At 35.2% G+C, this 24,053-nt stretch overlaps 1 protein-coding gene across 3 annotated transcripts; it reads right to left on the reverse strand.

Annotated features, from left to right (window-relative positions):
* Positions 1-10: 10 nt before the first annotated feature.
* Positions 11-17,874, reverse strand: LOC114185529 (sulfatase and phosphatidylinositolglycan class N domain-containing protein). Of its 3 annotated transcripts, none has more exons than XM_028073295.2 (18): positions 17,568-17,874; positions 17,294-17,485; positions 16,828-16,983; positions 15,332-15,625; positions 14,131-14,348; positions 13,956-14,030; positions 13,663-13,729; positions 13,013-13,335; positions 12,144-12,377; positions 11,871-12,058; positions 10,351-10,492; positions 10,154-10,262; positions 3,941-4,043; positions 3,663-3,840; positions 2,711-2,809; positions 2,576-2,634; positions 1,324-1,429; positions 11-592 (listed from the first exon to the last, which is right to left on the reverse strand). In XM_028073295.2, exons 1-18 carry the CDS (start codon positions 17,779-17,781, stop codon positions 428-430), a joined length of 2,922 nt encoding a protein of 973 aa, XP_027929096.1. In that variant the 5' UTR covers positions 17,782-17,874; the 3' UTR covers positions 11-427. The 3 variants fall into 3 exon arrangements, with proteins under 3 accessions (XP_027929096.1, XP_085529788.1, XP_085529789.1); XM_085673662.1 differs by having other exon boundaries at positions 17,572-17,859; XM_085673663.1 differs by lacking the exons at positions 16,828-16,983; positions 17,294-17,485; positions 17,568-17,874 and adding an exon at positions 16,449-16,629.
* Positions 17,875-24,053: the final 6,179 nt, after the last annotated feature.

Here is a 24,053-nt window from a genome sequence, read left to right on the forward strand (position 1 = left end):
ACCACAGACGTACACGAACTTTTAAAACTTTTTTACGGGAACTTCTGACAAACTATTTCTTTTCAAAAAAAACAAGAATTCATTTTTAAATTGTCATCTCAAAGTTCAACCATTTTAACCATTTCTCTTTAGATAATCTCACTAATCTATCGATCTGGGTGAAAAAAAGAATGTTAATGATACATTGACCACAGTAAACCACATTAAACAATAACTACATCACCCGGATCTGGACATCTACAGCTCATATAACAAGAGGCCGTAATATAAAGAAGATGGAAACGAATAAAGCTATGGAAAACCAGTTGAAGTGCCAGTTTCAGCTCCAGTAAGTCAGCCAGGACAGGTAAGTTCTTCTATGGACCTCACAAAAATGTAACTTAGCCAATGTTGGTCATAAAACCATTCAGAGTCTCTCTGTTGAAACCTAATTTGCCTTGCGTGTCGATGGTACAGCTGAATTGCACTGGATGTCTTTTGTGTATGTATTTGTGAGGGCAAAGAGTAACAGAACAAAAACAACTTGGGCACTCATGATGCCAAAATGACTGATACTATTTCCAATTTCCATCCAACTTCCCTTATTCCTAACCTGTCAACCACCAAACTCAGTATTGGGAGACTGTATATATATGTATGAACTATTTAAAAAAAAATGAGACTGCTAAAACATCACTATGTTGTTGAGGTATGAATAGCATATCTATACTGTTAACATTTCAGGACTTGATTGAGAAAATATTCACGTAAGCAAATCAAGAAGCACACATTTAGAATTTTAATCTGCAGCAGTATTAAACAGGCACCCCAAATGCAATCCCTGTATTACACACATCCTCAAAAATCAGATAAGGATCATTTGGTACCACAAAATAGAACCTTCATAAAGTGTTGAATATTTATGGATTAAGGATTAAATATAGCTGACTTCAAAATATTTAGAAGAAATGTCAACTTAAAAAGTTTGTTTACTCATTCGGCACTTCTTATTTATGGATTACAATAAAAATATTACTTAGAAAAGTACAGTAAACCCAAGTCCTGACCTGAACCCTAAAATTAAGGGTGATTATTTTACAACATTACCATTGTATATTCTTTCCTTTATATGGACCAGAGAATAATATGTTCTTCATAGCCCAGCTTTTTACAATGTCTCTATATCTATCTATTCTAATTTTTAAAATTTTTAATTTACATTTGCCAACTATTGGTATTTCCTTTTTAAGCATAGTCATTTATACTAGAAAAGGGAAATTATTGAAGTGAAAACAGTCCTTTATTTCAATTTATAAGAAATTAAAAGGAACAGGGTGAGTTTACCAGGAAGAAGAAGTGAATGGTCATCATGTCTGAGAACAATATAACAAGAAAATAGCATCCCATCCTTGGAACTTGGTTTAGTTTGGTAATCGCACTAAATACACATCTGCAGTTCAGTCCATTGCAAGCAATATAAGATAGATAGTTCTATAAAAATGTTAGAACTACTACAACTATCATTGCTAATAATGTTAGTGAAAATAAAAAAGCCCAAGAAATTGCTAATATTGTAAAGTTCAATAACAAAGCAAAAAACAGCATTATGAATTATGGAATTTCGAATCTACAGATTATACCACTGAATATTCTTTCTCCCTCTACCTTATTTCGAAACAGAAAATGTTCAGAGATTTAGCAAGTTCTATCTATTTGGTTAAATAAAAATGAGATGTACTCAACGATGTGCAATATTTGGCTACTGATCAAACTAGGCAATGGTGATACCTTTAATGTCTAGTTATACATATTTAAGGCTTAAATATTTTTAGTCCCTCAAATTTGGAGTTTACTTTGGTCCCTCAAATTTAAAGTGCCTTGCTTTGGTCCATCTATCCCAAATAGCATTTAAGATTTTGCTTACACGCCCAACAAATTACAAAGTCATTTACATAACTGATCGGAAGAAGTGGCAGCAATGCTAGAGTTAGGTTAAACTAGTGAAATATAAGTAAAAGGACATATTAGTAGGATATGTTTCTTCTGGCCTGTACTCCAAATTGGTTCAAATAGATACAAGCAGGAAAACAACGTGTACGCTAGCTCCACCACTCTCAATCCCGGTGTGCTACAATTAAGCTTGGGTTGTGCTTTACACTGGGCACGGTTGCTATCAATAACAACCTACTTAGTCTTCTACATTTTTTTCATCAAACAACCAAACCATGCATTGTTTTCACTTTTACAGCATTAAGATAAGAGATTAAGCATAGTAAAACATTATTTTTTTCAAATTACAAGGACTGAAAAGACAAATTTTAAATTGGAAGTACTGAAAAAGAACTTATCCCAAATTTGAAGGACTAATATATTTAAACATATATTTAATTATGTGTATATCTTGCAAGATGTGATTCCTTCACCTCTTTCTTTTCAATCCTTGAAGGACATGTAAATCTATAGTGGGCATATCACTTGGGATGTTGCACTTATAGTAAAAGAAATAAGACACTGATTTTAAGAAAATCACGTCCCAGAAATAATATTGTGGAATAGTTATAAATAACATTACATGTAAACTTGCAAATGCACTTACATAACAAGCATGAAGGGTATAAATAACTTGAAGATAAGTAGCGCTGCCATAAGGAAGGGCTGCATTAGAGAAGAAACATATCAGGTCAAAAACTTTATTAATGATACTTAAGATTTCAAAAGAATTTTTACTTACACTAAAGATGGTAATGAACCGATAGACTGATGAAATCTCAAAACTCGCAATACTTGCAAAATTTCCCGTTCCAAAGAAGGCAACATTGAATAAAACCATCTGCATAATACAATAGTTCGTTTACATGTAAAATCAACCAGCAAACTATCAATTATATGAAATTATTAGTAATCACTTATTTAGAGCTCATCGGATTTACATTATGAAATAAAAACTATGCATAATTCTAGATGCATTAGTTCAACCTGAGTCTTAATAAACACTACAAGGTATCAGCTAAATGAAAACTACATTTTCTTTTATTAGGTTTTTGTATACGTCTATTACTGCTTATGCGGGTTAATGAACGTTCAGAGAAAACGCAAATGAAACAAAGAGAAGTTTATCATGTTCTAATAAAATCAATTTTACACACCTACCAGATTGCAACAGACAGCTATATATAGCCTTGAGCTAAGTATGTAACTAAACTAACTGACTAGAGATAAGTTAGGTGTTCAGCTGTCAACATAGAAAAATTTCTAACAGTAATGACTAGCGACAGTGGTGATCATCACATTGATAGCAATAATGACTGTTGTGGCAATAGTGGTATTAGTAATGATGGTGACAACAATAGTTGTGGTAGTACTAGTATTAAAAAGAACCAAGTAGTTGTTGTAGTATGGAATGCTCAATGGTAACAACAATAGTTGTATTGTAGTAGCCTTGATAATTGGTTTTTAAGGGTGAGTTCCCCAAGTACATGGGTGTTATTCTATTATCAAATGTCCTTAGTCAAAAAGTAACAGCGTGAACGAGGAAATGCGTGACTTTGGATGTAAATTGGTTTTTTGTTTCCTTATTTTTTTTGCTTTTGAAATCTCAAGAATGTTAACTAAGCTTTAAAACAAGGAAGTTAAGATTTAACTATATATTATAAAGGGAAAAAACAGGAAAGAACTAAACTTACAAAGACCAATGGGATCCTTGCATCAGATAACTGCAAAGATCTATAATCAGATCCATGGATAAGATCATTAGTGGAATCTGAAGACTTATTCACAATATTTAAGTTGAGAAGCGTATTTTCAAATAATATCCACGCCATAAGTACAAGAGCAAGAGCAGCATAGAATATAGCTTCATATCTGCACAAGTTTCAAGAGGTACAGGTAAATACAAAAGCATCAAGACATCAATAAGACTACAAAAGCAACTGAAGAAATAGACTGGTGAATGAGATAATACCCAATGGAGAGAAGAAGGAATGGAGGTGCAAATCCAAGAAACATGGAAGTAAGTCGAGATAATAGGCTATTTTCCGAGAACAGCGGGAGAACCATTGAAAACCCTGAAGAATTGATCAATATCAATCAACAACAGATATTGAATCAGCAAATTTAAATATCTCATGCACAGGTAATTTATTAATTAGAAACTATGTTAAATATGTAAGAATGTAAGTATCAAACAATCCTACAAGTTTCTAAAACTATTGTACTAGAAGAGTATTGCTTGTAGCTTTGAACATTCAAATGCCAAATTGTATTGTGCATACAAATACAAATAATAGTTGAAATCTATATCAATTACCCTAACCAAATAATCCCATTGAATTTTTTGATACCATGTTGAAATAAAAGAGAAAGTCAAAGGCCGAAATACTTTGAAAGCTGTTTTGGGTTTGCTAGGTATGTTAAATGAAACTGATTTCTGATATATTTGAACTCAAGTGAATATAGAACAGAATTTCAAGTCTGGTAGTCTCGACCCTAATTCAAGCGAAGGAATTTTTGTTCAAGTGAGAAGATACTACTGTTAGAATTATTACTTCTATTGTATCATTAACCCTATGTATAGGGTGTAGAGTGTGGGAAACTATCTACGGTTGCATCTACTGCTATATCTAATTATGCACCTAGGATCCTAGTGCAGTCTCTTCGTATTCCATGTACTTGTTTTATTATAAATAGATGAGAGGGAGAGTGGTCTTCCAAGTCCACTACTCATATATTTTCACTCTCAATCTTAAGTTGGTATCAGAGCGGTCGATCCCGCTCTGGTTTCTGTCTCATCTGGTCCGCCACCATCCGTCACCGCTGTCCGCGGTTGACCGCCGTTAGTCACCACCACTATCCGCGGCTGTCCAAGTTCATTTCATCTCGTTTTAGAACTACCCATTGTCTTTTTGAACTACCCAACACTGTCAAACAACATTTCAACACAGTCCGCCGCCATCTACAGTCCTACGGCGCCGTCAGCCACCGTCCGCCGTCGTAGTTCCATCCAGAAACCACGGGATCTGGACCGCCTCTCCGAGCGACAGCCAACCCCACCGGTGCCGAAGGCAGAGTCGTTGCCACGCGCCTCCACGCGCGCCATCTCAGTCCGCTACAGTCAGGCGTGTGTCGTCCACGTGCCGTCGTCCAGTCGCCAGTTCATCGTCGCACGACCTCCATAGCCGTCCCTGGAGCCTCCTCTACCCGTTTTGACCTTCAAAACTTTATTCCGGTGAAGTCCAGTAGCACCCCTTGTGGAAATCTCGCTAGGGTATTCGAAAATCGTCACTGTTTTCCGAGATCCTCTCTATTTTTTTTATTCTCTTGATCAGATACGGCCACTGCAGGTACTGGGAGTGCTATTTCATTCTCTGGAAGCCCCTGCATTACTTCCGAGAAACTAAATGGCCAAAATTACTTATTTTGGTCCGCTGTCGTTGAGATGTGGTTTCTCGGTCAAGGACATCACGACCACCTTGAGAAAGATGGCAGCCACGTACCTTTTGAAAAAGCTGAACAATGGAAACAAGCAGATTTCCAACTATGTGCTCTATTGTGGCAATCGGTGGAACCACGACTTTTGATGTCCCTATGGGCCTTCAAAACATGCCACTCGTTTTGGAAGAGAACTCAGAATATCTATGCAAATGATATCCAGCACCTCTATGATTCGGCGAACAAGTTGGCATCTCTGAAAATGACTAACCATGATATGATTTCGTTCATGAATGGCGCTCAATCTGCTGTGGAAAAACTTCGAATGTTTTTGGAAGTCGACTCTCTAGATGAAATAAAGAAAAAGCTTGACAAGTACTATATAGTGATGATCCTCCGCGTTATACATCCAGACTTTAATCATATCCGAGATCAGCTTTTGACCTCTCATGAGGTTCCTTCCATGAACACTTTGATCTCCCGCATGATACGTGTTCCAACTCTTCAAACTCCAGAAACTCTTGTTGTAATGGAACCATCATCTGTCATGGTCGCCACCCGAGGAAGAGGAGGACATGGAACTAGAGGAGGTGGACGCGGAGGTCGTGAGCGTCCTCAGTGTACGTATTGTAAAAGGATGGGTCATACCCAGGAAAACTACTAAACTTTACATGGTTTTCCTGCCAAAACAGCCAATGTCTCCCAGGCAGAGACTACTGACTCCAAGTTCACTGAGAACGAGTATCAAGAGTACCTACGACTCAAGTCCAACAGCTTGGCACAGTCATCTCAAGCTCCAAGTACATCAACTGCTTGCATCTCTCAATCCATGGAAGGTCACAATTCATGCGTAATTGACTCTGGTGCTTCTGATCACATTTCTGGTAATACCTCCTTGCTCTCAACCATTTCATTCCAAGAAAAATCTCATTTTATAACCCTTGCGAATGGTTCTAAAACATCCTCAAAGGGAGTCGGTCAAGCCATCCTATCTCCCTCTTTATATCTAAAATTTGTCCTTTTTGTCCCTAATTGTCCTTTCAATTTAATTTCCTTAAGTCAGTTAACCAAAACATTGAATTGCTCTGTAACCTTCGATAACAAATCTTTTGTTATACAGGAGCGTGGCTCGAGGAGACAGATTGGAGAAGGATATAAAGCGGGCGGATTATACCATTTTGGATCTCGTCCACGACTGTCATGTGCTGCAGCTCCCAATCCTAAAATGTTACATGATCAGCTTGGTCACCCTCACCTGTCCAAGTTAAAGAAAATGTTTCCTGAACTCAGTAGTCTCCAGACCTTAGAATGTGAGTCATGTCAACTAGGAAAACATGTTAGATCTACCTTTCCTAAAAGGTCTCAATCAAAGTGTACTTCTAGTTTTTTTGTCATCCATTCCGATATCTGGGGACCTAGTCGTGTCTCATCTTTTGGCTTTAGGTATTTTGTTACTTCCATTGATGAATATTCGAGATGTACTTGGGTTTATCTTATGAAAGATCGTTCTGAATTGTTATCCATCTTCACATCCTTTTTTGAATGAAATCAAGAATCAATTTGGTCAAGTAATCAAAATCTTAAGAAGTGACAATGCAGAGAGTACTTTTCGTCTGCTTTTTCTAATGTTTTGAGTTCTCATGGTATCCTGCATCAGTCTACTTGTCCTCATACACCACAACAAAATGGTATACCAGAAAGAAAAAATAGACACTTAGTTGAAACTGCTCGTACCCTTTTGCTTAGTGCCAACGTTCCTGTCCATCACTGGGAAGATGCCATCTTAACTGCAGGTTTTCTTATTAATCGGATGTCATCTTCCTCTCTCAATCATAAGGTCCCTTTCTCCATTTTGTTTCCAGATAATCCTCTCTTTCATACTTCTCCTAGAGTTTTTGGTTGTGTATGTTTTGTTCATGACATGTCTCCAGGGTTAGACAAGCTTTATGCTCGCTCTCTTAAATGTGTTTTCTTGGGCTATTCACGATTTCAAAAAGGGTATTGATGTTACTCTCCTGAAACCAAGAAATATTACATGTCTACCAATGTTACATTTTTTGAACAGACCCCTTACTTCTCTCCATTTGTTCAAGATGTCCATGTCATACAGCAGGTCCTTCCTATTCCCATGGTTGAGTACAATATTTCCAATGTCCCTGTCATTCCAAGTTTCGATCAAAGTCCTCCTAAGCCATCATCTCCACCTATTGATTCTCTCCAACACAGGACGCCCACGAATAGTCCAGTTTTTCAAGAACATGGTGAATCCCCTACTTCAGATTCTTCTCCCTCGTCTCTTGATCCCACGACTCCTAGTGAAGGTGATTCAGGTTGGCCCATTGCTCTCAGAAAAGGTACTCGTTCCTCTCGAAATCCACATCCCATTTATAATTTTCTTAGCTATCATAGATTATCGCCTTCCTATTGTTCACTTTTATCCTCAGTGTCCTCTATTGTTATTCCCAAAAATGTGAATGAAGCACTTGATCATCCTGGATGGCGACAAGCCATGATTGCAGAGATGTAGGCTCTTGAAAGCAATCATACTTGGGAGCTCGTGTCCCTCCAATCGGGCAAGAAGGCTGTTGGTTGCCGATGGGTGTATGCAATTAAAGTTGGCCCTAATGGGCAGGTTGATCAGCTCAAAGCCCGATTGGTTGCAAAAGGGTACACTCAAGTTTATGACCTTGACTATTGTGACACTTTCTCTCCCGTGGCCAAGATAACTACTATTCGCCTCTTCTTTGCAATGGTAGCAATTCGTCACTGGCCACTTCATCAATTGGATATCAAAAATGCCTTCCTTCATGGTGATCTTGAGGAGGAAGTTTACATGGAGCAATCTCCTGGATTTGTTGCTCAGGGGGAGTCTGGTATGGTATGCAAATTGCATCGCTCTTTATATGGCCTCAAACAATCACCACGAGCTTGGTTTGGAAAATTCAACTCCATTGTTCAGAAATTTGGGTTAAGACGCAATGAGGCAGATCACTCAGTCTTTTACAAACATACCTCTCCTAGGAAATGTGTCTACCTAATAGTATATGTTGATGATATTGTTATTACAGGAAATGATACTGCTGGAATATCTCAACTGAAGGAGCACTTGTGTAAACATTTTCATACCAAGGATCTCGGAAGCCTCAAATACTTCTTGGGCATTGAAGTAGCTCAGTCAAAAGATGGAGTTGTAACCTCTCAAAGGAAATATGCTCTTGATATATTACAAGAAACAGGTATGATTGACTACAGACTAGTAGACAGTCCTATGGACCCAAATCAAAAGTTAACAACAGAAGAAGGCGAATTATTCTCCGATCCAGAGAAATATAGGAGGCTTGTTGGAAAGTTAATTTATCTCACTATTATGAGGCTTCATCTATCTTTTGCAGTTGGAATTGTTAGCCAGTTTATGCAACTCCATTTCTTGGACATTGGAATGCCATCATCCGTATTTTAAGGTACCTCAAGAAGGCTCTAGGACAAGGTTTGCTATATGAAGATAAAGGAAATGTTCAAATCTCTGGGTACTGTTATGTTGATTGGGCAGGCTCCCCTATTGACAGATGCTCTACTATGGGATATTGTGTCCTCCTTGGAGGAAATGTTATCTCTTGGAAAAGTAAGCAAAATGTAGTGGCCCGATCCACCGCTGAAGCTGAATATCGGGCAATGGCATCTCTCACGTGTGAACTCATATGGGTAAAGCAATTTCTTCGAGAGCTTAACTTCTGTGAAATTCATACCATGAAGATGTACAGTGACAACCAGGCTGCTCTCCACATTGACTAAACACACAGAAATTGACTGCCACTTTGTTTGAGAAAAATTGATGACCAAGGAAATTTGTACTGAGTTCGTTGGGTCAAATGACCAACTTGCAAATGTGTTGACCAAGTCATTAAGGGGACCTCGGATTGAGTTTATTTGTTCCAAGCTTGGTTCATACAATTTGTATGCTCCAGCTTGAGGGGGAGTGTTAGAATTATTACTTCTATTGTATCATTAAACCTATGTATAGGGCGTAGAGTGTGGGAAACTATCTACTGCTGTATCTACTGCTATATCTAATTATGCACCTAGGATCCTAGTGCAATCTCTTCGTATTCCATGTACTTGTTTCATTATAAATAGGAGAGGGAGAGTGGTCCTACAAGTCCACTACTCATATATTTTCAGTCTCAATCTTAAGTACTACATTTGAGGCTTGTCTCTACCAATTTTTTCACTCAAATGGTAGATTTTTTCGCTCAAACGAGACAATTTTCACTCAAGCTATAAAAAAATTATTTCTTTCTTTTCTTCTTATGTGTTGTTTATTTGTTTGCTTTTACTTTAATTAATTTAAATGTGAATGTTAACAAATGTGATAAGTGATAAATGGATGAAGTGTACATGAACGAGAGTGTATGATATGGTGTGCAGTTATTTTCAAAGAGGGAATACTATGTTGAGATATTTAGGTAATGTATTGAATTTGAGATTTTGAAGGAGATGATCCAGATTTTACTTGGCACATTCGAAAATTTCCTTCCTCATTTTCTAAGTTTACATTTGTCCCATAATATATATATATATATATATATATATATATATATATAAACAATGGTAAATTAACATGTGAAAATTGTGTATTTTGGGATAGAACAACAAAATAGTGGGATGGCACCTCCGATGAAAAAATGTCTGCATGGGACAAACAAACAAATTCAAGCAAACAAGGAAGAATCAAAACTTCCATCTATACCAGCAACAGACCAATTTATCAATTGGTGGGATGCAAGCAACTCTTGCTTTTCAGCTCTGTGAACAGTTGATAAATACACCATGACTGAAGACAAACCAACCAAAAGAGCCTGGTGATGGACAATTAAAGGAAATTAGTCAAATTGTGATACATAACTAAGGTTCCAAACTCAATGGCACAGATGTTATGATATGCACCTGTAAGTAAAATAGAGATGAAAAATTGGAACTTTTCGACTTGCAATTGCATATGCTTTGCCAATACTTCCTGACGCCCGCATGATAATCTAGCCATCTTGCAATTATTGCAATAATGATAATAATAATCCCACTACAAACACTGCAAACATAATAATTTGATATGCTTAATTTTTTAGGTTGAGAATGTGTTGAAAAAAAATGGTGGGATGCAAAAACAACAAACTAAGCAGAAGAAAGAAAGAACCTTAACATGAGAAAAAGTAAAATGTTGTTCGAGATCACTCTTACAAGGCATTAAGGTAGCATGCTTTTTGTACTAGTGTTTGCACAGGATGAAACAGACCATATATGTTATATCCTATGTTTGGTATATTTTGTTAATAGAACAAAGTGGACGAGGCTTCCAAACGTGGTACTATATGGTTCAACGGAAAAGGTGGAACCGTGTGGAACAGAACAGTAGCATTAAATTAATTGTTTGAATGACAAAAGTACTAATAAGTTTTACTTCTCTTTTCCTTCTCGTTGTCTAGTAGAATGACAGAGATAGCACATCTATTTCATAATGTTGCAGTTAGAGAATGGATTACAAAAGTCTCAGTTAATTGCACTCTTTAAATAACTAATTTCAATAACATTTCTCACGTCCTTTTTGGTTTGTATATACAAAAACACCTCCACTAAACGAAAAATTTAAATTAGAATTCAGGGAGGGAGTGTGAAGATTGACTTGTCACAAAACATATTAATCATTTGATACTATATTATAATTTTGTCAAAATTTTATTTTATTTGGTTTTCACTATAGTTATCAAAGCCTTAGAAGATGTGAACATATATTTTTAAATTATAAAAATTATTATTCAAGGAAATATGAGGGCTGTGACCAAAAAAATTAATGGGCACCACCAGAACATTTTTCCTTGCAATGATGACTTGAAATGGGAGGAACTCTGAAAAACAAACTTCTGCAGTGTTTTGCAATCCTAAGAAGACACAATCCTCAATTCCAATGTTTTTCTTTTGCTTTCAAATAAATAAAACATTAATATATTTTTTTAAAAACTAAATAAGCAATTTATGCTACAAATGAATATCATAAAAATATCATGCGTAAGTTAAATTTAAATTTTTTTAATTAGTATCACAAAGTGTTTTAAAATTTTATTTTCACTATTTTTTTCCACTCTCTTTTCCACCCATACAAAACAAGTTAAGGGAAATTTTCCTACGCTTTTCCCTCTTATTTTATCTTCCCAAACAACTATTTTTTTACCAATAACAGTTTTATTCTTTACAATTATTTTCTTCCTAATTCCTTCTTAGTTTCATCTGTAATCTAACAAAGAAAAGATGTATGTGTATGTCTGTGTTGATAGACAATTTAGTAGGTACCAACATAAGACAAAACATTGGACCATGTTTTGCCTTATAGCCACCAAACAGTAACAAAACAAAATGTCCTTGGGACTTCTTTTGCATTATGGCAAAATATATATTCAGTGGAAGTGACTTACACTAATTCATTGTTGTCAGGGATTTCTGCTGGCATCAATGTGAAAAGAGACAAAAACCAGCACGCTATGCAAACATATATTGGTATACCAGATCTCCAGGGGATTGACTTAAAGAGATAAACTGAAGCAGTGGCCCCAGCAATCAAAAAACACCATGTATAGAGCTTCCTCTCTGTGAAGCTGTTAACCTACAAATGCAAGCCAAATAAATATTCCTTTATCACATAGATTAAGCATTACGAGGTTACAGAATACTACAACAAATGCTCGTACCAGGAACTCAAGAATGAAAACTGAGATAGCAATGGTGGCTAGAAGCTTGATGATATAATTCATTCTCCTTCTAGATACTTGCTTCCATAATGTTTTTATAAACTTGTATTCACTGATTATTTGAACCCATAAAAAAGAAGTCGTAATCATATATGCATGGTAAAGAGGAGGAGACTGCTCCAGCAACAAAAGCAAGCAAAGCATTCCCGTCAAGATAGACCCATATAGATATATCTGCAAAAGGTAATTTATTTATATATTTATATAATTAGTTGATGGAAACTAAAATAAAACAATTTATGCTCATGAAATCAATAAAATCAATCATCTTCAGCCAAGAATCTTAATCAACTGACTTCCATATAATTCATAAATATTCATATCCTTAGAAAGTGAACTCTAATGCTAACTCAATCTCACAAAGTTAGTTTGTAAGGTGAGATTTACATCCACTAATATACTATAATTTGGCCATATCTTTATTCGATGTAGAATCTTTAACACATCTTCATGCCGAGGACTAGACATCTCATGTGTGGAAACTAGATAGTTGTGGGTTTTTCGATAGTGGCCTAAAAGTGGTGGCATGATAAGCTCAACAAAACATTATTATAATTGACTTTGATATCATCTCAAAAAGTGAAGTATAAGCCTAATTATATCTCACAATATCAATTTGTAAGGTGAGATTTGCACTCACTTATATACTATAATCTAATCATATCTCTAGTTAATATGAAATCTCCAAAATATATAATATGTACATGCTTCCCCATAAAATATCCTTTATTTTCTTCCTCATGATGTAATATGCAACTCAAGAAATTAAGAAATATCATTTGGAAAATCTAAGCTTACACAAACATTACTTTTCCACGGTAATTTTTCTGAACTGTTGGCTCCATTCCAAAAGAATTTCCTGGCAATGACGTATAAGACTGCAGAACATGAAGAAGAAGATAGATCATCCAACCAACATACCCAAGGGTAATTACAGACATGAGCATCAGCCAGTCGTAAGTCTGAAAATAGTGAAGCCCTTGCAGAGCCAAACTTCTGAGGTTTTGGGAAAGATCCATTGCAGCTTCATAATCTCTAGCTGATATCAGACCCTCAATTTTGTCCAGTGTAGAAGAATAATGAGACAGTGGTTTGAAAGGTTTAAAATATAAAGAATTTGACTGCTTCATATCTGATGTTGTCAATGAAAAACTTTGGTAAGGAACTCTTCCATCCATTTTACTCTATCGTTTTGTTTGAAAGAGAAATGACATTTTTAGTTATCACTTTCATATTAACATTTTGCTCCTGAATTGGCTTTGTGAAAATCTTTATATTTTCCCATTAATAGTTAATGCATTTGGCACATTCTGTCTACACAGAAAACTATATCTATAAACACACACAAGTTTGCATGCTTCAAAATCCTTTGACACAACCGAAGCAGAAGAAACCATGCTGAAATCAAGGAGAAAATTGGTACATATCAAAGATAATAATTAACGTAAGCAAAGGATACATGATTTGCGAAGAAACTGGTTCAGTATTTCTTTTGTATTGGATAATACAGCTTCAACTTCATCAGCCTGAAACATAATAAAATTACATCTCAGATCATCCACCCATTAATAGTCCTTTTGTCATGTAGAGAATTTTTACTTTCCTATATGCTTTAGTACAACTATGACAATGAAAATACATAAAAGATTAAAACATTCTGATGAAAATAATTAATGAAACACACTAGTCAGCTATCATGAAAATTAACAATAAATTCTTCATCAAACACAAGTCAAAACAAGAGGAAGATACCTTGGTCATGTTAATGTAATCTAGGGGTAAACTTCCAACTGAATTAACAGGACATGGCAGACCAAGCAGTGTAGACTGTCAAAAAACCAAGTATATTAGATAAATGAAACCAAAGGATGGTTGAAGAAATATACACTACAATATGAAACCCTTAAGGAAAAATAAATTTTACAACCATGAGGGGTGCAATATCAGCCTGATTGACATCCACCCTTTCTATGTCATGCAAGCCCCATTCAACTGGTGTTGGTGCATCATGCACATGATCATCAACAAACTTAAATCCACAATCAGAATGGTTGCTGCTAGATATTGGCTTTGGATACTTAACACCAGCTCCCCAAGCAACAAGCGGAGTATCAGTGTTTGAAGGATGCCCATCTCCATGGCTTCCTATGATTAGAAGTTACATAAAAAAATACATAAAACCATTACTTTAACACACTGTATTTCAAAACAACAATCAAATAAGAATTATTATAGGAAAAGCCACAAAAAGAAACTCAAGTATTGAGAAAATGAAGATTCTATCAAGCCCAAGGCAAGGACTAACGCTGGAAGAAGTAACTCAATGCATCATTTCATGTCTGTCTCCATATGTGGGAATAAATAGTAAACAGGTGGGATGGGAAAGCATTTTAATCACATGGTTTCCAAATGTAAAACTAAAAAGAGCCATGCAAGTTTAGAGATAAAAATTGAAGATTGCAACATAACTCATGTTCAATAGTATAGGTATTTGGATCTACAGTATAAAGTTAAAAAAATAAAAAGAGCTGTAATCAAAGGATTTAAGCTAGGTGAACGAAATGGAGAAATGGTTTAGGTGTTTTTGGTTGATTTGTCAACAGGAGCTACATGGGCCAACCCCACATGGTACAAAAAGGCTTTGGTTTTTCCTTTCTTTTTCATTTTGTAAGAATTTAGAAAAGTGATAACAAAAAGCAATAAAGAAAAATGGAAGCTAAAAATAATCCAAGTGTCAGAGTTGTGTTTTAGGACATTATCTTTCCAATTTAACTCATGGAATAAAGAGCCGATTGGAAAAACCTGTTTGGGCTTATGAAAGCAGCTTTTTTTACCTTCGTCTAACCTCACTTTTAGCTTATTTAAGCAGGCTTCACAGTCACAATTACAAGCAAGCTCTTATTTGATTAAAATATGCAATCTTGATTCAAACTAAGCATGGTTATTATTCGTTTACTTGATGGTCAATATTAAGAAGCTAATAAGCGGTAGATATTGAGACATCCTTTTTACAAATAAATACTTGCTTCAGCAAGTCTCAACATCTATTATACTTAAATCAAGTTACTTTTGTTTGAGATGAGGTAAAATATTATCCACACACATATATGATAAGAATGATTTGCAACCTTTGTCACTCATCCCATGATCTGCAGTAAAAATATATGCTGTACGATTGTCCTTGAAATAATCTTGAACAAGATTGTAAACACTTTCGGCTACATGGTCAACAACCTTAACATTGTTGAGATAGATGGAAGAATAGGGCTTATGTGCATGGCCATTAGAGTCACATCCAAGCAAGTGGAGGAATACAACAAGATTATCCTGCTGAAGCAACTCCTTTAATTTTGGGTCTTCTCTGGAACTATTAAGAAGGCTTTGAAATTTGTCTAGAGACCACATGTCCAGGAATGATGCATCTGCGTGAAGAATCAACAATACTAAATTGATGAATGAATGAAATTAAGGATTAGAGAATTAATGAAGTACTTTTGTGAATGGTAAACATTTTATTTTCCAGTTAGTATACTACAACCTAGGATCCCGGTAAAATCTTACTAGCAGGAAAAAACTTTACAATATAGCATTTTGACCACACCAGTGAATATTTTACATGGTAGGAACAAGGTCAAATATTAGACCTTTTCCATATTTTTCAAGTACTTGCATGCATGAAATTATAGTAGAAAGACAATAAAGACCAAAAAGGCAATAAAATAAAAATACATGAATAGCCACATTTGATGTCAATGTCTATGAGGTGAAAATCATTAAGTAAAGCTGTAATGTTTAGACAAAAACTGAGTTTCTCAATATTCAATGCTACTGGGCCAGTCAACTGATGAGAAACAAAAGCTAGTTAGGGCTGGGAAGGCATCAACAACTAATTATTGGAATAAGTAGTAAGAAATAGCCAATAACACACCAAGCATCTGTCTAGTATAAAGCTCATATAAAATAACAAGAAGCAAAGTTTGAATATTTAGAAAGTCAGAAGCTCATAATCACCAACAAAAAGCATTTTATTTTAATTCAACAACAAGCAATCACATGCTCATAATCATTCAAAAATATTACAGACACTACATGCTATTTTATGAGTGAACTTAACGGAAAAGAATTGATAATCGAATAACTTCTGGTCACAAATTCAGTAGTCCAAATGTGAAGAAGCTACTAGCTAGACAAAAAAAATGCGGACAATGAAACTTGTAATTGAAAAAGACGTCAGTAGAGTCCAACCTAGGCAAATAGGTTTCAAACCCAGGAAAAGAGAAGGCAAACTGTGATGGACAGAAGAAAATGGTGTCGCTAAATGAATAACTTCAGTGACACCTTTCACGGCGGCAACAAGGTACGAAACACTAAATTCACATATCTTTCTGCGAAGTTTTAAGGACCAAATCATCAATTTGAAAATACAAAGACCAAAATTAAGATTGGAAAAAAAAAAAGTACAGGACCCAAAACATATTTTTCCCCTTAAGTTTCTAATTCCATTGTTTAGTAAGTTCGCACATTAAAACGAAGAAGACTAGGATGAACCAATTATCTTAAAAGCTTAACATGTTTAATATGTGTATTAAACAAAAAATAAAAACAGTGATCGATGACGTCAAACCAGTTGCAAAGTCTTCAAACTCATGGGGGTAAGTATCCCAAGTGGAATGCTCCAAGGCACTACAGAAAATGGGAACTATATCAGGACTCCCAAAAGAAATGGTATGCCGGCTTCTGTTAAACACCGAATCGAACTCAACAGGATTAGCCTTCCACCCTGCAAGGAGCCAAAACCACTCTTTAAGCACCCACACAAGCAATAAGAAGAAAACATAAGCCAATTTTAACTTCATACGCAAACTAAAAAATAAAATATGTGAGAAAGCTTATACAAATTAGCTTATAGGATAACTTCATTTCATTTTAATTTTTTTCTTCTTTTTTGTCTCTCTTTGAAGTCTTTAACCATAAGTGTATCCAAAACGACTCTGGTCGTGTTTAAGGTGACGACTGAAGGAAGAAAAAACTACGGAAGCGTTTTCAGGACAACAATGTCATGTCAAACAAAGAAGGAGAAGGAAACCAACCTTTTGTAACTGCACTGGGATCTTCATAGAAGCCAGCAATTATGGAAACATGACCAGGCCTGGATTCAGTGGGAGGCCTAGCATGAGAAACCCCCCAACGACCCTGCCTTTCGATTATGCCCCTCAGAAACGGCGCTCGGTTATTCCCTTCCGCGTCAAGCTCGAAAAACTTGTCAGCGCGCAAACCATCGGCTGCGTTTCGATTTGAATACGATAAGCATTTGATTAATCAATTTAGGTTAAAGCAGAGAGAAAATAATGGAGCTAACGGTACCAACGAGGAGGACGAGGCGTTTGGCAGGAGCAGCGAAGCGAGGAGTGACGGGATCGACGCCATGGACGATGGGAGTCTTGAAATAGATATCGAAAATGCTGAGCATGTAAACGGCGTGAAGAACGACGCCCAGCGCCACCAGCCATCTCTCCCTTCTCCTCAACCACTTTCTTCCCCTCTCCTCTCTGTTTCCTAAGATCCCATCGCTACGCATTCTTCTTTTCTTTTTTTACTACTTCCGAGAGTGATGAGTATACGAGCACTCACTGAACAGCATTGGAGGTGTATATGTGCAAGCAAGTGTTTTGCTTACTCGCAAGCCGAGTTAGAAATCCGACTTTAGTGGGTCCAGAAATAAAATATATGAAAAACAAAACATGTTTCCATGTTTGTAACTGTGAATTTTTTTTAAAATTAGAATATGTTTATAATATAAATTTAAGTTTAAAAAATATAATTAAAATTTAATATAAAAATTTCTTTTTATAAATTTAAATAATGATACTTTTATTTGACTTATTATTGTACTCGAATTTATTTTCATTTGAAATAATGAAACTTATAGAACCACCATTGATACAAATGTAAAAGGTAAAACATAGTTGAAGGAAAAGAAAGAGTATATATAGTTAAGTTCACATAATTTGAACATTGAAGATAAGGATGCTATGTTGTAAGCGAAAAGAAAAAATCTTTGATAAATATTGTGTGAACTTAAGGAAGATATCAAATATTGTGTTAAATCTTTTTTTTTTACCACATTTTCCACCTGATATAGAAGTGAAAACGTGTTAAAACGATATAAACAACTCAAATGCTAGCATGAGAGGTGTTTGACATGTTAAAAAAAATTAATGTAATTGGATTAAAAGAACTATAATCATTCATTTTTAAAACTTTGGAACATAAATGTATCAAAGTTTCAGATATAAACAAATTTTAATTTTGTATCAAAATTCAGGGACTAAAAACATATTTAACCCAATATATATATATATATATATATATATATATATATATATATATATAAACTTTCCCTTTCCATATAATATAAAGTAAGGTTAAGTATGTTTTTAGACCCTGAACTTTGATCCAAAATTGAAATTCGTCCATATCCGAAATTTCGATACATTTCGGTCCTAAACTTTATAAATAAATGAATATAGTCATTTTAACCTAATTATGTTAACTTTTTTTAGGTGTCGAACGCATTTCCCAACAGATATTGAGTCGAGAATGTGTCAAACGGTGTTAACAACGCGTTCAACACATCAAAAAAAAGTTAACGTAATTGGGTTAAAAATATTATATTCATTCAATTTTAAAGTTTAGGGACCAAAGTATATTGAAGTTTCAGACAGAGACAACTTCTATTTTTTATCAAAGTTCAGAGACTAAAAATATACTTAACCCTATAAATTATTATAATGTACATGATATATCACCACATAACAATATCATAAAGTATTATGATATAATAACCTAACTATATCCATATTTTTCGAAATCTTTCCCTCGTAACCAACACTACTCACTTATGGTATATTCAACACGACCGTTAAAAAATAGCTTTTTTACACCAATTAAAACAATATCAAAAGAAATCACAATAACCTTTTAATAAAATAATTTTCGACATCACATGCTCAAATAAAAATAAAACTTAGTTAGCTCCTTGTATATCAAAACTTAAAATTTCTTTTACCCATTATATCATATTCATGACAATAATCACATAAAAAAATAATAATAAATAGAAGTTAGTTCCCTAATTGCCTTTTCCCGGGCCTAAAGAAACAAATCTAAATTAATTAACCTTCCAATTTTAATTTTAGAAAATGTCTAAAACAAAAGCATTTCTTGTAGGAATTTATTCTAATGCCTTTCGTAAGTTATCCAAGTTTTCTTAGGGATGGCAAAAAGGGACGGGCCTGGCAGGTCGGCCTATCAGCCCACCCAAAAAATAGTGGTCAAATTGGAAAATGCAACCTACAAACCCAAATTAACCCGGCCCGACGAGCCCGCTAGCCTACGGGCCACAACGGGCCAACCCGTAGCCCGCCCCTAAAATAAAAAACCCATGTGTAGGTACAACTTAAACACCACATGCAACTTGCAAGGTAGAGAGAATTCAATTCATTTTGTTTTTGCTCGCGAACCTAGTGTAGTGCAACCACTCTCTCGTCACTGACTCACACCCACCTTTGCGAAAACCAGAGAACCTCCTTTGTCATCACCACAGTGTTTGCGTCGTGCCTCCTCTGTCGTATCGTCGATTTCTTTACAGGCCATGAAACCAAATCAACCACCACGCTACGACCTCAGCAAAAGGAGATCCACCACGCTATGAACTCAGGGACGACAAAGGGCGACCACCACCACGCACGACCACCACAAGTCCGTTCCTAATTGGCGTTTTCCTTCTAGAATAGTCTTATTTGTACCCCTAATTTGTCATTTTTGTAACCTTAATTTTCCCTAATACTCTGATTTCCCTAATTGGAGATGAAGGTTTGTGTTATCCAACCCCCAAGTTGGAGTCATTCTTTGATTGTTGTTACTATGATTGTTGTTGATGTCATTTCCCCCAATTTGGATTTGGTTACTGCTGCTACCATGAAACGCTTCCCTAGATTGGAGGTAACCAGAATCGATCCTACTGGTGTGGTGGTCAAGTTGTGGACATACCATTGCATTATTGTGTTTTTAGTTTTGTTGAATATGTGTTTTTCGTTTTGGTGGCTTTAATCTTACTGAATATGTGTTTTCTGGCATGGAATGGAAGCCTAAAACTATTGGTTATAAAATTGTTATAGTATGTTGGAAAAAAAAATTATGTTACAGATTATTTGGGCCTCCACTACTAAAATTGAGATTGAGTAAAAAGCTTGGAAAAAAGAGAGGCAAAGTTGGCGGGTTAGCGGGCTGAATTCTGACCTTTGCAGGTCTTTTTTTTTGCTTTCCAAATCGAAATTCAGTTCCCGAGGAACCAAATTCTGAACTGATTTTTTTTTTTAATTTTCTTTTTCACTTTTTTTAAATATGGAGGATATATAATTTTTTTAGTTTAATTTTTTATATTGTAAGATTTTATGTTATAGTAATTTATAATGTAGAAATGTTGTTTGAAAACAAATAAATTTCAAAAAATGGATATTTATATTAAAAATTGAATGTAACATAGTGATGGTTATTGTAGTAATTTATAATGCATTAATTAATTTAATTTAATGAAAGAAATTAGTATTGAATAATTTAGAAATAAATTAATTATGTTATTATTTGATATGCAACATATAGATTATTTTAAAATAATTTAATTAATTGATTCAAAAATTGTTAAACAATATTGTTTTGAAAATGAAAGCAACGAATATTGACTAGATTTATTAAACAATAGTGAAAAAGAAAAATTTAGAAGTATATTCAATACAATTGAAAATTAAACAAATAAAAAGGATATATCAAAGTAAAAAATAGGGTATAAGTATATTTAATAAAATTTAATTATGTGAAAGAATTGCAAAAAAGAAAAGCATTGAAATTTGTCAAAAATAATAAAAAAATTATGAAAATTAGTAAAGAATAGTAGTATATTATATTAATATTTATTTTATACTATTTAAATTTAATAATATTTTTTCTTTTTGGTTTAGGTAAAGTAAATAACTATGAGGTGGGTACAATCAAAGGTAATAATAAAAGATGTATAATTGAATATAATGAAGGCTAAATTCATTGAATACAAGTAATGGTACAAGATAAACTTAGTTGTTGGATGTGAACATCTAAGTCTAGAGTTGTTAGGACAATGATTTCTTGTGTGTCTTTCTGTTCTACAATATGAACACTTCGTGATTGTCGTCCTTCCTTAATGTCCATCTCAGTCCTTATTCTACTTGATTTAGGCTGACCCCTCTCGCTCCTTTTTGTGACAGGATAAGGCCAAACCTGTGGCCCTTGGTATGGTGGCCAATATTCTTCATGCCTTAACTCACCAAAGAAGTTGTCGTATACTTTCAGGCAAACATCCAGCCTATAATGGGGATTGATGTACATGTTAAAGTCGTGATGTGCATTTTGCAAGCTACTATAACATGAGAACATGATATATGTATTTTTTGAAACATCCCACAAGCCCACCACCTTTCATCTAATATGACCACAAATTTTCTTGGAGGGCGTACTTCTCTCGGATTCACCATCTCCTCCACTTTGAATCTTGTTGTATTTCTATCAAATTCAACCATCCTATGCATGTTTAATTTAGAGTTCGCATCTTGTAGGACCTTGGTCGCAAATTCAGAGTAGACATGACCAACACTTACCATTGTAGTTATTTTCTTGCCTCTTTTGGTGAAGTAGGTGTTGCATCTAGTGTACGTGGCCAGTACTATGGAAGAGATTAGTAAATTACTTGTCTTCTTCATGACAAAATTTATTGCTTCAGCAAAATTTGTTGTTAAGTGACCCCACCTTCTTCCTTGATCATACGTAAGACACCCCTACTCTCTTGGAATTTGGTCAACCTATGTTGTTGTTTCTGGCTTGTCTTCCCTAATGATGTCGTAGTAGTAGTTGTAGTGTGGCTCAGTCATTGTGTATGCTGCAAATATGATTTTGAAAACGAATTAGTTAGCAATAATGAGGATGGATAATTAACAACACAAAATAGGAAAAAAAAATATTTATATGTAAAAATGTACCCATGTTGATGAGGTCCTTTTTTAGGGTTGTATTCTTGAATCTTTTTGTTTAATTTTGTGCAATGTGTCGAATACAAAACACATGTATGCAGTTTCCTTTAGTCCAACCACTACTAGGTTCGTTGAATGCTACACTGATTGAGCTGTGGTGGTTCGACATTAAGCATAAATTTTGTTCGACATTAAACAAACTTTTGTCGTTTCACCCTTTACTATAGCAAATACAATGGGAAAAATGTTATTTCTCTCATCTTGTGTAACAACTACTAGAAAGGTGCCCCTATATCTTCCCTATAGGAAGGTTTCGTCGACTTGCACCATTGGTTTGCAATATGGAAAACCATCAATGCAGGGTTTAAATGTCCAAAAAACAATTTCAAAGTGTTATTGGTTTTCCAAGACCTCCTCCCCATGTGTAATTGGATGAGTTTACAGTTTGTATACAAACCCAGACATATAAGTTTGCATGGCTTGTAGGAGGCATGACAATCTATTGAAGGACTCTCCTTAGTTACTGTACATATCTTTAATTATTTGTTGTTTCACCAACCACGTCTTTTTATAGGTTGTGTTATACCTCATAGAGGTCTAGATGGAAGAAATGATAGTTGCAATTGTTGTGGATGGATCAGACTCCACCATTTGTCATAATGTTGGGAAATGATTCTTGATCTCAAGATCTTGTGGTCTTGTGTAATAAGTTGTGTGGCACATTTGTGCACACCTTCAATTTTTGTGATTTCTCAAACTTGGTCTTTTGCACGTAATATTGTTTGACACTTCCAAGGACACAACTAGTGTACATATTGCACCCTCAACCTTGTTGTGTTTGAGTGTGTGGTTCTATATGTGCAATGGTTTGTTATGTGGTATTTGATTAAAGCATATATCACTTGTTCCTTAGTTTGGAACCTCATTCCTTGGGTAAGTGTACTGACATCGTGCTCAAAGTTTTCATGGAACATTGTGTGGGAATTCTTGGTGTGTGTTTTGGATGTATTCTTGATACAATTGGAAGTGTTATGGTAGGTTGTATGGACATATGTATTAGGGTGTTATTCTTGTGTGGGGTGAATGTTTACATTTTGGTCATGCTCATTTGGTTGATCAAAAAGTAGTTCGTTCTCATCTTCACTAAACGGGCCTAAAGACGTTATGGGTAGGCCTAGTGTTTCAACTTCTACCGTAGTTGGAGGGGACAACCTTTACGTGTTATGATGTGCATGTGATTGAAAATTATTTAAGGTTGATAGACCGGTTAATAGTTAGGTATATGGCTCTATATCATTTCCCCATTCCCCTAGGTAGGTAGTGTTTAGGTCAAATGGTTGTTGTGTTGGTTCGGTGTCTGGTTGTGGATGATGTGCATTAAATTGTGTTAAAGAATTTGGTTGGGAAGGTCTCGTACCTGAGTTGTAGGTGGTGCAGACTTCAATAAATGTTAGAGTTGGAGTGGCATGTATCATGTCAAATGCCCCATCCAAGTCACTATCATCTTGGGTTTGAGTGGTAGCGTATGTGACATGCCTGCCACAAACTTTAGTTGGAAATTTGAAGTGTATAACTAGAAGTCCATCCCTTGGATCTTTATTCGCCTTCTCCATTATTATTTGAAGAAGTTATGACAAGCCGAAACCTCTATAGATGCGGATCATGATTGTCTTTGTAGATGCAAAGGAGACACCAGTTTCAGGGTCATTGGCGATTTCTCCATTGTCGTATACGCACACAAACATTGAACCTTCCATTTGAACTTTTGGTTGAAGATGAGTTTAGATGA

The sequence above is a fragment of the Vigna unguiculata genome, chromosome 5 (genome assembly GCF_037176805.1).
Source record: "Vigna unguiculata cultivar grain cowpea cultivar isolate G323 ecotype 2 chromosome 5, ASM3717680v1, whole genome shotgun sequence".
Taxonomy (NCBI): Eukaryota; Viridiplantae; Streptophyta; class Magnoliopsida; order Fabales; family Fabaceae; genus Vigna; species Vigna unguiculata.